The 17,160-nt window shown below is 42.2% G+C and overlaps 1 protein-coding gene across 1 annotated transcript in view; it reads left to right on the plus strand.

Annotated features, from left to right (window-relative positions):
* Positions 1 to 16,736, plus strand: part of fat4 (FAT atypical cadherin 4) — a 100,944-nt gene extending 84,208 nt beyond the window's left edge. Inside the window, exons 10-17 of the mRNA XM_085374726.1 lie at positions 379 to 483; positions 904 to 1,211; positions 5,500 to 5,585; positions 7,192 to 7,371; positions 7,829 to 7,953; positions 9,951 to 10,168; positions 11,786 to 12,047; positions 14,827 to 16,736. Coding sequence (XP_085230852.1) covers positions 379 to 483; positions 904 to 1,211; positions 5,500 to 5,585; positions 7,192 to 7,371; positions 7,829 to 7,953; positions 9,951 to 10,168; positions 11,786 to 12,047; positions 14,827 to 16,736 — 3,194 coding nt within the window. The remainder of the gene's footprint in view (positions 1 to 378; positions 484 to 903; positions 1,212 to 5,499; positions 5,586 to 7,191; positions 7,372 to 7,828; positions 7,954 to 9,950; positions 10,169 to 11,785; positions 12,048 to 14,826) is intronic.
* The last annotated feature ends 424 nt before the right edge of the window (positions 16,737 to 17,160 follow it).

Raw genomic sequence — 17,160 nt, forward strand, 5'->3', positions numbered from 1 at the left:
TTCCTAGTGAGAGGAATCTGCCAGTTGAATGAGATCATTTCGTTTTTTTCCTATAAAAGTTTCAAGATGTTGTTTTTGGTCAAATGATATCATCTTGGGCAAGCAATGCTATTTCCAAAATAGCTTTGTGAAACTGCACTGAAACAGGTGAACTTACAGTTTTCACTTTTATCGTATTGTTGTTTGAGCTTGAATGAGATTTAAAGGTGTAGTACGTAGTTAAATGGATCTTTTTTTTGCAGTGCATTTCTCAGCTGTGAGGCGATGAAAGGCGTGCATGACTTGGCCTGTGGGGAAAGTGAACTGTGTTCCCTTTGGGGTTTTCCTGTGTTGTCTGCCACCCCATCCATTTTAATTTGTGTTGTTCTGTGAACCCAGGCAAAACGTGTGATTCCATCATCAATCACTGTGAGTGTAACCCATGTTTTAATGGCGGGTCCTGTCAGAATCGAGTGGATGGATATTACTGTCATTGTCCATTTGGTAAGTAATAGTAGGAAACTTTCAGGGTATTACAGAGTCCCGCTAAATTGAAAAGCAAGATGGACAAATTCAGATGTGCACTCTCCCAGCAGCTATTTCATTCTTAACCTTTGATTTCTTAAACAAATGTGGAAACTGTCATTTCATTTTTTGTCTCCATTTTTCATGTGTTGTATTGCTGTCCTCAGTAGTAGTCTCCAGTTGATGCAAGAAAAAAAAAGTTTTCAACTTTTTGAAGAGTCTTTTGCAAGACTGTGATCGCACAGCTACGATATCTGCTTTGTTACTTCTATATACAAAGCAGATAATGCTGCTTGATAAAGATTCTGTTTTATCTGTAGATATTTTTATCACAGCAGCACTGTGAATCATTCATTGGCTTCCTCCATGATTCCACTTTCGATCTGTTTTTTTCCTCAGGGGTTTTTGGCAAGCACTGCGAGTTGAACAGCTATGGCTTTGAGGAGCTCTCCTACATGGAGTTTCCGTCTCTGGATCCCAACAATAACTACATATATATCAAGTTTGCTACCCTGAAGAGCAACGCGCTGCTTTTATACAACCACGATAACCAGACCGGAGACAAGGCGGAGTTCCTGGCTTTGGAGATCTTCGAGGGACAGATGCGCTTCTCTTTTAACTTGGGAAGTGGAACTTATAAATTGATGACCATGATAAAAGTTTCGGATGGGCAGTTCCACACAGTCATTGCCAGGAGAGCTGGGATGGTAAGAATTCCTGTTTTTTTACGATAGAAAATATCTCATACTCTAAATGTTTCTCATCATTCGCTCTTGCTTTAAGTGGCATATTCGTTTTTATGGGTCTAGCAGCAAAAACATTTAGGAAAATCAGAAAATGCTGCATAGTTGCAAAGGGACTGCACATTCAATAGCATTTATGTCCTGAGCTTTTATAGCTGAAGCTGACTCCAAATTTGGCCTTATATTCTTTTTTGCACCATCAGATGATAATTAAACTTCCCCAAACCACGGGTAGCTCAGCTTATGGTTTTCATGGTTTGTAATTATATTTTATTGCTAGTTGTGATTTACAATACCAGGATCCAAAATGGCCATGAAGGTTGAAATCCTGTCTCCTGTGCTCTGAATGAGAGGCTTCTCCCTGCCAGCAATGCAGTGGCAAGGCAGGAGGAGGAAAAAAAATCCAGCTAGGCCCTGTCAAGCCTTCTATAATGTAGCTCTCCTGCTGGACTTCAAATCTGTCATTTCCCACTGTGCACTGGGAGTTTCATAGGAAGCTGGTAAAATCGTTAAATTGTCAGTTTTGAGATGGTGCAGAGTGACGGGTGTAAAGGAATACAGCACACGTTGAAAGCTGTGATTCTGTCTGCAAATGGTACCCGGTGAATATTATGCGAAGGTGGTCGTGTTGGGGCTGTTGAAGAATGAGAGAGAAATGTGAGTGTGTCACGCCTGAAGTGCCAGCTCCCTTGAGCGGTGTAAAGTGAACCTGATCACCGTGTTTGCAAAAGGTGCTACGGGTCATTTCGGTGGCCAGGCTTGAGGTCTGTTCTGCGTTCCTGCACCTAAATTCTGAGCCAATCCCGAAAGCAGACGCAAACCACGGACACGGTCATGCACTGCTTCACCGTGAAGGCTCCAAGTAATCAGAGGGAGCAGAGAGTTCACAGATACACCAACCATCTCAGTTACTGTCATCTCTGCAGGAATTAGTTTTAATTGTCAAATACCATAAATGTTAGGCAAATTGTCTCAGTCCAACGAGTTACAGTGTACGAAGACGTCAGTTTTAAACCACAGTAATGGAAAATGTTAATAGTTAAAGGCTCAGTGGAGAGTTTAAGGAAGGATGTAACTGTTTCCAGCTTTAAAGCATCCAAAGCATCGGTGTCAAAATTCAAACAGCCATATTGCCTTGTTCCAAGTGAGTTTATCTTAATGTCGCGTCCTTTAATATATAATCTACAGTACCATTAACTGTATTTAGCAAAAGCATTTGAATGCAACATCAAAGTGCATTTCATAAAGTTTGACATGTTTCTCTTTGCTTCTGTATTCGTGGTTAACACTGCAGCTATTGGTCCAAGTGCCATAAACAAAGAAAAAGAAAAAGTCATTTCTAATGTAAAATGTGAAATTTCTCAACTGTTACTCATTAGCTCCCAAACAGAACCATATCCGTGTCAGATTTAGCTTATTTTTTTAACCTAATAAAGGCCAACTGGATTAGAGCTGTTTTTGAGAACTACTTCTTTAGGCGTCGCCACAGTGGGTGATTTGCCTCCATCTCACCCTATCCCTGGCATATCTTTGTGTCACAACAGCCTTGTGCACGTCCTCCTTCTCTACATCCATTAAACGTCTCTGGTCTTTCTGCCTTCCTCCTGCCTGGCAGCTCCAACTACAACATACTTGTCCTCGTGTTGCCGTGCCGGACCATCTGCTCTGCAGTCTGAAAAGCTGATCAATTTCATTTTGCAGAGTTTGTAGTAATCTTTGAGGGCATGAAAAAAAGAGGAGTAGTGGTTGAAACTATAAACAGAAATCTCCATGGAGATTTGAGAATACAAAAAAGGAAAAACCTTGGATGAGTCATTCTTGTCAAAGATGCAGTGTTTCTGTACTCTTAGATCACATTTTGGTGGTGAGTAGAAGAATAATAAGCATTATTTGGATTAAATTATACATTAATACCAATTACAGTGATATCGTGTGAGAACAAACTCAAATCTTCTGACAATGATGTTTCAAATTCAGTTTGACAGTTTAGGACTGCCGCTGATTAACACCAGCAGCAAATCATTAAGTTTTGGATTAGGTGAGTTATTTGTCCTAGAAACAAGCACAAAACAAATGTTACTCAGCTCATGTACCACAACAGAGAGTAAGGTTGTGGTCCCACCCCCCCCCCACCCCCCACCCCCCACCCCATTGTATTAGTCATGGGGAAAACAATGATCTCCTGTGGTGCTTTCTTCAAATTTCCTCCAGTGCTAGCCAAGCTGAAAAATACACTCCTCATTTTTTGGGGGATGCATTTGCTCTTCATTTCTAAGGTTTCTTTTGAGAAATTATTCCTCCTGCACAGCTCGTGACAGTTGACAGTGAATGCAGAAGCATGACTGCAGTGCCTTTGATCACAGGAAAAACATTAATAAAATGTTTATGTGGTTCTGATGTTCTTTATGGCGCCTCGGAGTCACAAATGCGTTCTGTTGTTCTTCGACTCGTTCTTGTCTCTGTAGTTTTTTCTCATTTGATTATGTGTGTTCGTGTGTCTGACTCGGGTGTGACACGAGTGTACTAAATGAACTCTGTGTGTGTGTGTGCCCGGTGGGTTGTGGATGATTTGTGTCAGAGATGCAAGCCAGTGTGGTCCGTATTTACTTAAGCTCCACGAGAGGTGGAGCGTGATTGCCCTGGTTTTTCAACACGTTCACACACTTTTCCGGGCAGTTTCCTCACCAGCCCATTTTTATTATTTTTTTCTAGCAGGGTCGTTTCTTCTCTGAGCACAGAGGGAGAAAAGAGAATAATCCACATCTGGCCAAAAGCTTTTGTCCCATTAACGGGAAACGGGAAACGCTTGCTGTAATGTATGGCATTTCTGTGCCCCTCTCCCATTGAACACTCATGAAATAAAGAAAAATAATGTGACTGCATGGCTTGTGGTGAACAAAGCTCACATTAACCACTGAACAAGACTTAGGAACACAAATGTTCAGGAACATATACTGTAACTCATCTGAATGAAGTAACCCTCAGCTTATGGTGCCAGAACTCATGAGTAAAAGATATGCCAACGGTGCTTGAGAAAATATTTATTTATATTCACACATTCTGATGGGTTTTAGGGTTTAGAAATTTGCCTTTAAATACTTCAGGCAGGGAATCGGGAAGGAAATACAATTGGTTTGAGGATTTTGTTCTCTTGTGACAATAAACTTTGAACAATAAGCATATAGCACCCATCAGGTTGCTCTGTCCCTCTGTCGTTCACTGTCACAATATGGGGTTTAATTAAACAGCTGTTGCCATCTTTAGAAGAAAGAAAAAGCTTAACATTTTTGGAAATACTTATTCACCATCTGGTATAACAGAGAGAAAATTAATACCGCTTTCATATATAAGTTGGATATGATTTTACCAGCACACAGCTTAGCTTAGCACAAAATGGAAAATCTTTTGAGTACTGAACTTCAAAGATGATGCTAGCTGGATATTATAACCCTCTGACAGAATAAGTCTGTACCAGGTTTTGTGCTAAGCTAAACAGCTTACGGCTATAGAGGTCGTGCTGACACGTGAAGCCAGTCATGGCGACAATTTAGGATCAAGTGACAGAAGCCTAAAGACTGGTCTGCAACCACCTGGCAACCACTGGTTATGAGGTGAATATGAGTATTCCTTGACCACTTGTCGGTGGTTGTTGGATGCTGAAGGCAAGAATTTAGCTCAATTTTCCACAGGTTGTAGACTTTTGTTTTGTTTTATTTTAATGAAGATATAGTCCAAAATATATTGAATTGCTCCATTAATAACATAAAATTAGTTTAGTTACTCAAATATTTTATTTAACCTGCAAAGAAAATGGTTTAGCACTGGTGCCCTATTTTGAGCATATTTTTAGCATGTGTCCCTTTTTTACATGGGACTGTCTTTAAACTGACCACTAACAAAAGGAGTATAGATACATTTGCTAAAAAACAATTTGAAATGCATCCTGTGTTTAAGCCCCAAATGAAAAGCGCGGGGGGGGTTTCCACATTCTGGAAAAACACTCTTAACAAAGAAAAAGTGACTGATAGACTGATATTGACTGAGTGTTTTATGGCCCACCCCCACCACAAATAACAGTGAGTGACACATGTTGTTGGTGTTTATGTCAACCACACTCTTCCAGAAACATTTTTTTACTTAAATGTAATTTCCTCCCTGAACAATAATTGTGTGAGTCAGTGTAGCTTCACAGCTGTTTCTCTTAAAGAGAATCACACGTGACAGCAGTATGTGTGCTCTTGTCATCATGCAGGCTGCATCCCTGACCGTGGACCTGTGTGGTGATGACCAGGAACCAGGCTACTGTGCTGTGAGCAACGTGGCAGTGCACACTGACTGGTAAGAAAGCAGCACACACACACAAAAACACATATATGCATGTATTGCCCAGTACGCTGAACAGCTGTTTCTATGATCCGTAGAAACTGTGAATGGGAAAGCGCTGTTGACAGTTTCACTTCTGAGGACTGGAAAACTTGATGAATAATTTTTCACAACTGTAAAAATAATGGAAAGTCATACATAACCAAAAGGTTTTGTATACCTGGTGTGAGCATACTTGTCTAATATTTTACAGCTGTTGCGTTGCGCTCTGCAGTGAATCAACACTTCATAATCAAGAGGTTTAATTAACCACATATTGTCCTTCTCGTCAATGGATGACGATCTGTGTTTTCCAACATTTTATGGCTTTAAAATGTTGCTGTATGTGCAGCAGCTTGCACAGATGTTCTGTATCCTTGAACTTTTCAACTTTTCTAGAGGTTACCTTAGAAGACTCATTACTCTGCCACCTCCTTAGTACAAATTCCATTTAATGTCCAAGTGTGTCCTTGAGGCTCTACTCAGGCACTCGTGTAAACCAAACTGTGTATTTCGAGGACTGAGAAGACATCTAACGCAACATCCAAGGTCTCGACTGTATTCCTCTGACATTCTCAATACACTTGTCAAAGTTTACATCTGAAAATGAGAAAACAGCTTACGTTTCAGCTGCCATTTCTCAGGATAAACTTAGCATGGTTTATTTCCCTTTGCTTAATTTAGACATTTTGTGAGTTAAAGGACCCACAAGATGATTCATAAGAACAAAGTGAACTTTGTTAGGAAGCTTCATAACAGTAAGCAGCAATTTATATTTTTGTCTTGCCTTAACTGTTTTTCTTTAAGCAGTACTTTAGAGATGAATTGCAGAGGTTCAACCTTTAGTTTCACAGTGATGCTTCCAGTTCTATTAAGTGCTAATCTCTAAAGTAGAGAGCAAAGAATGAAACTTTACTTTTGTTCAAACAAATATTTCTATATTTTTTTCTAAATTTTTATGGCTATTCTGGTTAAAGTGTTGACCTTTAATTCTTTTTATTATAGTGAAAATTCCTTAATGCTGTAGACAAAGCATTGTGACCTTTACTCCTGTGTTACTGTCTAAGTCTTCCGTTGTATGCAAATTGCTTAAAATGCCTTTCTCTTACATATTTCTACACAAATAACTCAAAGTCAGAATCAAGTCATCTGTTGCAAATATGTGATATATGATGTAAACCGTCATTAAATTACTGGATGACCAGTGCTGCTGCACAGAGCCAGGCCCTGTGGGGCGAAAACTTTAGACTGTGCATGTTTTCCTGTGTGTTTTTCGCTGTGTGTGTGTGTGCATATTTTATATGTGTGTATGCGTGAGAGACAGATTTGGCAGATGAGGAAAGGCCACAGAGATCAGCAAAGGTTTATTTTGCAAGGGTCTTGGGACCATATTGTTGTGAAACTCGCTGACCCACGTTGTTTTTCTGTGTAAGCTTGTGAAAATGTGCGTGTCTGTGTGTGTGCTTTGAATACTTGAATGCATTTTTTAGCGTTTGGGTTTCTGCTCATATGTTCCTTTCTGTCGTGATCCATTTTAAGTCTTTGTGCACTCCTGTTCATCTATCTGTGTGCGTGTTTGTAGGATCCTCGATGTGCAGCCCAACAGGCTCTCTGTGGGAGGCGTCAGATCAATAGAACCCATCCTTCATCGGCGCGGTCAGGTCGCCACCCACGACTTTGTCGGCTGCATCATGGAGTTTGCTGTCAACGGCCGCCCGCTGGAGCCCAGTCAGGCGCTGGCATCGCATGGCATCCTTGACAGGTCCGCATCCCAACCTCGCCCCCTTTACTCCCGCTCCCAGCCTCTCTCCATCTCCTTTTTCTTCTTCCCATCTGTCCGTCTTCTCTAACCTCCTTGACTCTCGCTGTGGGACATCTGTTCACACTTTCAAACCCTCTCGGGAGTTTTTAAAAAGATGTCTTCTTTTTTTTTTGAAGTACAAATGGAAGATTTTTGATGGGGGAAACCAACTGCAGAATTCCAGAGAATTTTTTTCCTCACTGTCTTCCTCGTGAATAGCGAAGCGAGGACAGATCTTTTAATATGCTAATTCTCTGAGGTTCTTTATGGGGTTTTTTGTATTGCCGCACGGGAAGAGAAATCACAGCTCATCTGCTCCTGTTTTTGGAGTTTCCTTTTTCCGCGGACCCCCCGTCTGTGTGGCTGACTTGTCAAATTCACTGTCTGATTGTCAGTTTGTGTGTTATTGTGTCCGTAGATGTCCGAGACTGGAAGGAGCCTGCACCACCAGCTCCTGCAGACATGGGGGCACCTGTGTGGACCACTGGTCTTGGCAACAATGCCAGTGTGTGGATGGCTTCACTGGCAAATTCTGTGAGAAATGTAAGTATATGTCTTTGAAGTCTCTCTTTTTGCTGAGTTTGCACTTACTTAGGAATATTCTGCCATGATTATTTATGAATTATCCCTCCTGAGTCATCATACTGCACCATGTAGCTTAATATAGACCACATCGGTGGGTTCTGAGCTTCATTTCAAAGCATTTGTGTACTTTATAGGCGATAAATTCGACTTGCATCAGAGACCTAAAAAAATGCAGAAAACCCTTTGAGACACATGAGAACTGACAGAAACTTATAGCTACTGTGTAAGGTGCAACATTGTGTTTTGCGGTGTTACCGGTAATTATTACCAGATTTTTTTCAAAGACTTTGATATTGTTACTGGAAACAAACAAGATCATTACTGCGAGCTTTTCCCTGTTTGCCATCAGGTTTGATTTTGTGGGAAATCTGCTGGTTTGCTTACTGGCACGAAAAAAAGGATGAGAGACATTTTCTTCTAGCACACATGGAGCAGAGCAGGCTTTCTTAGTGCCATATGTATTGTTTGCTGGAAAGAGAAAAGAAAAAAAAATAAACAACAACAAGAAATGCCGTGAATAAAATATGTCATGTAGACTCTAGGGCCCTGGTTAATTTAATTTAAAGAACAGATTGTGTAAAGATTTACATTTTTGAACCCTGTGAATGTGGGACAGAAACATTCATCCTCAGATAATAAGTGGCACGACAGACTTGTGCTACAGTCCTATTAGAGAAAACAGTGGTTGGAGTTTGCGGCACAACCAAAATTATTGTGATTTGGTGCATTGAACATGCAATTTTGCAACTTTGTGGAAATTTTTTGGAGATAATATGCCAATTAACTGTGATAAATTAGCAAGAAAAATCCCATCTACTTTCACAATAACTGCTTACATTCAGGGTCAAAATCTTACAAATAGCGATAGTTACTGCAGAACGGTGACTTTGCTACAAAATGACATAGGTGCTCAGCAACATTGCTCTTATTTGGGAATAGAACCAGAATACAACCAGCCGAGTTGAGTCCCCTGTTGCAAAGAGACCCATCGCAGAGAAGTTGCACCCATTAGCACAGACTGACTGAGACTGATTGCAACATGTTGGGAATCTGTCTGGATCAGTAAATTAGACGGCAGTTGTCTCAGATGGAATGTAGTTCAAGTCAGACTACAGTTGTCTAGACACAGGTTGCCTCCCACACCTGTCCAGCCGTGCTCGTGCAGAGGTTGAATGTGTTGCAGGCTCAATCTCTCGGCAGGAACTGGTCACTGCAACTACTTGCAGTCAGTCTCTGACAGTAAGAAAACTCACCAACACCAATTTTTCTGAGTCTCAGTGACTGTTGATAAATCTTATAATTTGTTAAAATTCTGTTTCATTTTCATCTGTGCTCTTATTTCTAAGCACATTTTAAATAGAAAACTTAAAAGTGACTTTTGAGCTTTTTTACCTTTTTCCAAAATATACAAATATCCTCATAAATACACTGCTTTCATGAAATAATCACATCAGTATTTTATTAACATTCATATGGCTATTTATCCTGGATAACATGCTAATCTTTTAATAGTGTATTAGCAAGAGGGCTCATATTCATTATAGTAATAATGAAATATGCCAAAAGGCTTGTTGCTTCTTGAAATGAAATGATGCAATTAGCAATGCCTCAGGTTTATAGTTAACATGCACACAAAATTCACGTGCCATCCCACTAAGTAATAATGAGATGGCTTGCAGTTTTCATTTCAGTTATTTTCCTACTTAATCTCTATTAGAAATCATTATCTTGCTCAGCGATACACGGGCTGTTCTGAAAACTGACTCGATGATGTTATGGGAAGATATCAGTAATCGCTGGTAAGAATGGAAGGACCGATTCGTGGTTATGGCAGTCGGATTAGGAAAATCATTTGCACCTGACCGTCCGCCAGGAGCAGAGTGGAAATGGAAGTTTAAAAGCCGCCTGCGAAACTCGTGTGAAGTCACAAGATATTTTCTGTCTTTCTCACACAGACATGACAGCCGACACCGCTCTGTCTCTGGATGGTACTGGCCGCCTGGACTACACCCTGAAGCAGGGCCCAAAACGTGACATCTTGCTGAGATGGTCTCTGCAGGGAACGACCTCTGACCCCATGGGTCCCAGCAACTTGAAGGTCAAGTTCAGGACACGCAGCAAGACCGGCACTCTGCTGCATGTGCAAGAGAGCAGTAACTACACTACTGTTAAGGTGAGGAAGGTTGCCTTGTGTGTGAGTTTAATGAGTTGGCAATGAAGAGTAAATTTCACAATAAAAGCTTTCCAAATCATGCTTGTGAACAGTAAATAAGTAGCTATGCTTAGAAAGGGAGGCTATTCACTAAAATTTAAAGCCCTGGATCAACTCAGGTCTAGTAAAATGAAGCTTCTGTCTTTGATGTTTCATAGATTATCTATGAAGTTACTATGTAGATGATATTTTAAGCATCTACATACCAGCTTCTTTTGGTATGTCAGAGCTGTAGACCAGGCAGTATCTTGCATCACTAACAGTATTTACGCCACAGCTCCTGATACACTGTTAAGACACCTTGAACATTTGTATCCTAAACATGTCTAGGTAATATATATTTCTGTGTGTGCTACGTTCCACTTTCATTCTAGGAAATCTACCCCGTCTTTCTCACCCACTTTCTTTTACTCCAGTCTGTCTTTTCTCTCTTCTCGTCCTGTTCAGTACACCCTCCTCCCTTTGCCTGACCGTGGGCAGCTGCCCAAGGAGGCCTGAGCGTTCATTCATCCTCTTCAGTTTCCATGTAGACACCCTGCAGTCTCAGCAGCATCAACCCGTTCCCACTTCAGCATCGGGCTTTGTCTCTTATGATTTTGTTTTCCGCCACTGAACAGCTTCTGGTGCTCATCAAATCACCACTGCGGCTTCCTAAATAGTCCAGAAAAGTATTATAAGTGCTTTGAAACCTAAAAACAAAAGAGCAGTAGGGGAATACATACTGTGGGTGTACATATGTTGAGAGAGAACTATATAAACTGAGAAATGAAAAACAAGATGTTTAATAGATAAACTCCTTGATTGGTTTTCCAGCTTGAGAGCTCTTAGTATTCTTTGGCTGGGGAGACTTCCACTTTTCCCTTTTTACATCAATTCTTCCGGAAGCGACTTATCACTGCTGATTTTGGGGGAGGTGGGTAGGATTACTTTTCCATCGAAGTCGGGAGAACACATGCGATTACCATACACAGTGTAAGCCACAAATTTGCTGTGCGTGCCAAAGCGAGCTTGATTAATTTCTTTTTAAAGCACAATCGTCGTCCCTCTTCAGTAAAGAGCCTTCTCTTGTGGCCGTTGGAATATATGCGCTTTCCCTCAATTTGTCGTGCTTGAGCTTCTGATCATCTTCTGGCTGAGTGACTGTAGCTACACACACAAGTTGTGAGAACATGATTGACTGCAGTGTGTCCCAGTGGGAGAAAGATTTATAGTATGAGCATCCAGCTGCATTTTTGTTTTCGATCTCCGACCATAGTCTGAAAGCACTGCTGTGGTAGTTTTGTGGGGACTGAGACAAGACTTCCTCTCATCGGTCATGATTGATACTGACACGATAACTTATTGCATTAATCTAAAAAACTGCAGTTTTAACCACTGTTTATCTCGACTTTCTTCAAAGACTATTTTTATTTTATGCTTGACATCAGAAATAATGGCAGTTTGCAGATTCACATGATTGTTAATGTCTTTTATATATTGTTTATATGCATGTTTTTACCAAAGCCAGCTAGATCCGGTTTACTCTGATCACTCTGAGCTGTGAGCGAATAACTAAAATCTAAAATTTGCTTCTCTTAGCTGAGGAACGGCAACATCCACTACATCTCAGACGCTGGCGTTGCGGGGAAGGTGGAGCGCACCGTGGTAGACGCAGTGGTTTCAGACGGCCAGTGGCACACACTACAGCTGGTCAAGAACGGCTCAGCCACTGTGCTCCAGGTGGACAACGGCCAACCCAGGGTCATCCAACATCCCACACAGGATTTTGGAGGTCTCAGCGTTTTAACCTTTTCGCTTGGTGGGATTGGGCCGGGGCCAGCTCAGCAGAAAACTGGAGCAGGTAAGCCTGGACAGTGTAGCTGTTACCTGTCATTTATTGGGGGGAAGAGTAAAAATGATGGACATGTGGACATATGGGCATTTGGGGTGTACATTTTCCTGCATATAATCTTTACCAGCTTTCAGTTTGGATTTGGGAGACAGACACTCTCTAAGATTAAGATTAATCTTAAAACATTTTCCTTTTGGTAAAGCTTATAGTTAAGGCTGGAACAGGCCTTCCTTAGTTCCTTAGTTATGCTGCAATAGACTTAGGATGCTGGGGGCTTCCCATGATGCACTGAGTATTTCTTCTTCACTTACTTACACCACTTTGCATTTAATCATTAGTTATTATTCATCTCTGTCCCTTTTCCACAGTATGCTTTTTGTCCTGTCTCCCTCCCCTCACCCACAACCAAGTCTCAGCAGATGGCCACCCACCCCTGAGCTTGCTTTTGTCTGAGGTTTTTTCCTCATAAAAGGGAGTTTTTCCTTCCCACTGTCGCCAAGGGGCTTTCTCTCTATTCTTGTAGGGTCTTTACCTTACAATATAAACTGCCTCAAAACAACTGTTGCTGTGATTTTCCACTATTTAATTCCAGAATTTAGTTGGAATTGGCAGGAAAACTGAAACTTTTGGAAAAAAGCTCCATGCAAAATAAAACCTTTTCTTCACAATGACATACCCTGTCTGCGACCAGACACCTAAAATAACTTCAGAATTCCAGGGTTTGAAAAGGACCAAGATGATTGCCAGAAGTTGATCGAGAGAAAGCATGTTGTTCCTTGTAACAGAAGGTTTTGGTTAACAGTAGTCACTCACACATAGTATTTTTTGCTCTCTACATGTTGGAACAATCAATATAGCTTAACTAGCCAAAGTTAGTGGACTAAGAAGTAGAGAGGCTATATGTAACATATATATTATCTATATAGAATAAATAGTTAAAGGTTAAAAATGGAAGACATACAATAAGTTTTCTTCCATATAAGTTTTATTTATCAATATACAGGGTTTGCTGCCTATAATCACTAGTTAAACAACACATACTGCTGCCACTGTCAGAAAACTACACTACACACTGTTGCTATGACTTGACGCTGCAGAACTGGTGGCAGAGTGGGACGGTGAAACACACCATCCGTTTGCCAGATTTTCTTGTAACTGGCTGCTAAGAGCTCACTTTAATGTACTGTGACTGTAGTGTTGCAGAGTTGAACCCCCAAATTACAGGACAAATTTGAATGGGAAAAGTTAGAGAGGGGAGTTTGCCCTTCCTTAATTCCACTACAGATCCTGACACAAGACTGTTGGTGTGTCTAAAGAAATCGCATTTAGTCAGAACAGCTCCTGTGCCTCCTCTTCCTCCTCCTCCTCCTTCTCATTAAAAAGGCTTTTTTTTAAAAAACTCATCACATTTAGTCAAGAAAATCAAATTTTAGATACATGACGGTCCAAGTGGAATACAATTAACAATAGTTTCACACACATGTTAATGATTTTGAAAAACTCATTCACTCTTTACCCAGCGTAAGTTACACATCTAGCAGTGTTTTTACATGTTATGGAAAGCTTTTCTGCAGACTAAAGGCGTGTGCATGGACATATAGCACAAGTATGCGACAGCACACGTGAGCTCATGAATCTTTATGAATTCAGTACTCATTTTTTTTTCTCCTGCATATGAATTAATAGTCTGCTCTTTCAATTGCTGACCATATTTGGTGGCGATCCAACAAGACTCTGAGTAACTGGCCTGAAATCTATTTCTATTTGACACTGCGAAGATTTAAAGTTATGAATTTACGGTAGTTAAATAAATGTTTCTTTATCAGAGTATCATTTATGGACAAAATAACTAATTATAATTTAATCTGACTTCGCCTTGGAGCGTCTGTCTGTGAAGCCTCATCGACTCTTTTCTTAGTTTAGATTTAAATCACAGATCAGATGTCCTCGAGCATGAGTTAAGAACAGTTTGGAAAAGGTGAAAGAGAGGGTTTCCAGGAGGAGGTAATGCAGCACAGTAAATTTCAGGGTTTCAGGGGAGGGAAAAACTAACCTAATACTATGGACTAATATGGTAAAAATGAGCAATTTGGATGATTTGTCAACCTCTTTTACACAAAGACTGGGGCATATTTCAAAACAAACATATCCTCAGCACGCAGATCTGTGGCAGACTGTTTGTGAACCCACCCCCTAACTCAGTGTGTATCTGAGCATTTGTGTAGCGCTGTGTACTCGCTTTCTGAGGGCTAATGAAAAGACACAAATGGGTTTAATCTGCACTGGGATAAATTCAATAAAAATGTAATTGCACCGGTGAGGCAGCACTGTTAGGCAACACACAAAGCAAGAGATTAAATTAGACACAGAGACGTTCATCCAACCCAGATGGATGTCTTGAAGCTATAATGCCTCTGACGATGGATTCTCTGTTAGAAAATATTTCATATTTCTTCTCTTAAATTGACCAGTGATTTATTCTGCCAGTTTTTAGAATATGATTTTTCTATTTTTTCATTGGAGGAGGTGCTTTCCATGATGAAAATCCTTTTATCCTAAGCTTGAACCAATTACCCATCTAAACAAAATTCCTTCAGCTCTTATTATAGTTGCCAGTTCCTGGTATTTATGAGGAAGCAATCCAGCTTCAGCAGACGTTTTGAAAAAAAACATTCGGTCTGGTGGCAGTCAGAAGCAATTCCCCTTCAGGCCACTGTAATGTCCCTGTTAGCTGCTGTTGGCTGTTTCTTGTTATCTGAGCCCTTTCTTTTCTTCTTTTTGTCCACAGGTTTTGACGGCTGCTTGGCCTACGTGAAGTACAACAGAGAGAACCTGCCATTTATGGGAGAGCACAGCCTCGTCACTTTAACCAAGACCAGTTCATCCGTCAAAATAGGCTGCAGAGGTCCCGACCTGTGTGAGAGCAATCCATGCTGGGATGGCCTCATGTGCGTCAACCAGTGGTACACATACCAGTGTGTCCCGCCTGGCGACTGTGCCTCTAATCCCTGCCAGAACCAAGGCAGCTGCGTGCCGGACCCCCACTCTGGTTTCACTTGTGTATGCTCCGAGCTCTACACAGGCAAGACTTGTGAGACCCTGGTGGCCTGTCTGGGAGTCGAGTGCCCTCAGGGTACCGTGTGCAACACGGCGAATAATGGTGGATTTGTCTGCAGCCCCAGTCCCACATCAGAGACAATGGTCCTTCCCATCTGGGCGGTGCCAGCTATTGTTGGCAGCTGTGCCACTGTCCTTGCCTTGGTGGTGCTCAGCCTGATCCTGTGCAACCATTGCAAGGACCGCAACAAGACCAAAGTGCCAAAGGAACCCAAGGAAAAGAAACCCAAGGAGAAGAAGAAGAAGAAAAAGAAGAAGGGTAGCGAGAATGTAGCATTCGACGACCCAGATAACATCCCACCATATGGAGATGACATGACTGTACGGAAGCAACCGGAAGGGAACCCCAAACCAGACATCATTGAGAGGGAAAACCCTTACCTGATCTATGATGAAACAGACATTCCTCACAACAACGAGACGGTCCCCAGTGCTCCCTGTGCCCCCTGCAATGCCCCAGAGGCAGATATTGAACATTATGATATAGACAATGCCAGCAGTATTGCTCCTTCGGATGCTGACATCATCCAACACTACAAGCAGTTTCGCAGTCACACGCCCAAGTTTTCCATCCAGAGACACAGCCCGCTGGGCTTCGCCAGGCAATCTCCCTTACCTCTCGGAGCAACAAGCTACACCTACCAGCCCCAGTACACCCAAGCACTGAGATCCACCCCCCTCAGCCATTCCCACTCAGCCTGTCCTACTCCAAACCCTCTCTCCAGACACTCTCCAGCCCCGTTCACAAAGCCCTCCTCCTTCTACCGAAACACTCCCACCAGAGAACTCAACCTGGCTCGTCGTGAGGGCAGCCCGCTGGATCTGCACAATGATATGTGCCAACCGCCACCCATGTTCAACTACGCCACCCGGTTGGGGAGGCGCAGCAAGAGTCCACAAACCATGGCCGGCCACGGCCACACCTCGAGGCCCGGCAGTCGGCTGAAGCAGCCGATCGAGCAGATCCCGTTGGAGACGGGGCCTCCTGTGGGGCTGTCCATCGAGGAAGTGGAGCGGCTTAACACTCCACGTCCACGCAACCCCAGCATCTGTAGCGCTGACCACGGGCGCTCCAGTTCAGAGGAGGACTGCCGCAGGCCGCTGTCAAGGGTTCGTAACCCCGCTGATGGCATTCCTGCCCCAGAGTCCTCTTCAGAAAGTGACTCACATGACTCCTTCACCTGCTCAGAGATGGAGTATGACCGGGAGAAGCCTGTGTCCTACAGCTCCCGGGTCCCCAAGCTCTCGCAAGTCAACGAGTCAGACGCTGACGACGAGGACTACGGCGGGAGGCTTAAACAGAGGCGTTACTCGAGTCGGAGGGCAGAAGGAGGGCCTGGCGTTGCCCAGATGCCCTCTACTGACCAGCACTACACCCTACCCCACAAACTGGGTCAGCAAGCCGGTGGCTTCAACTGGGACAATCTGTTGAACTGGGGCCCTGGCTTTGGGCATTATGTAGATGTGTTCAAGGACTTAGCCTTGCTTCCCGAGAATGCGGCAGCAAAAGACATTGAAATGAACAGTGGAGATGGCTCAGTGACCATTCTTAATGAAGGAGAAGCTGAGCAATATGTATGAGACTATTTATTACAATGTTGTACAATATGGTGTCGTTCTCCAATTTAAAAAAAAAAAAGAAGAAGAAGACTGTACATTTCCAGAGAACATTGGACTTCATGTTTTTTGCATAACTCAAAATAATAAGACGACTTTTAATGCAGTAAGGCAGAAAAATGGCACCTGTAAAAGAACAGATTTCATCATGAGCCACCTTGGAATGGTTTACCAGTCTTTTCTAGGTTCAGACTGTACATTCGTGCATTCATCTCTCTGAGGCCTCATTACAACATATCCACTGACACTGAAGAAAGAAGTCCATGTCTGAATTCAATTTGGTGACTGCAAAACTCCATTCACATTATCTTGATTAAACACTTCTGTTCTTTATTACCAATACTGCTTCTCCTTTCCTGAACCTTCTGTCACATTCGCAGCGGAGAGA

This window comes from Diplotaxodon limnothrissa, linkage group LG2, assembly GCF_057381915.1.
Source record: "Diplotaxodon limnothrissa isolate DT_005_m linkage group LG2, D_limnothrissa_male_GT1.1, whole genome shotgun sequence".
Lineage (NCBI taxonomy): Eukaryota > Metazoa > Chordata > Actinopteri > Cichliformes > Cichlidae > Diplotaxodon > Diplotaxodon limnothrissa.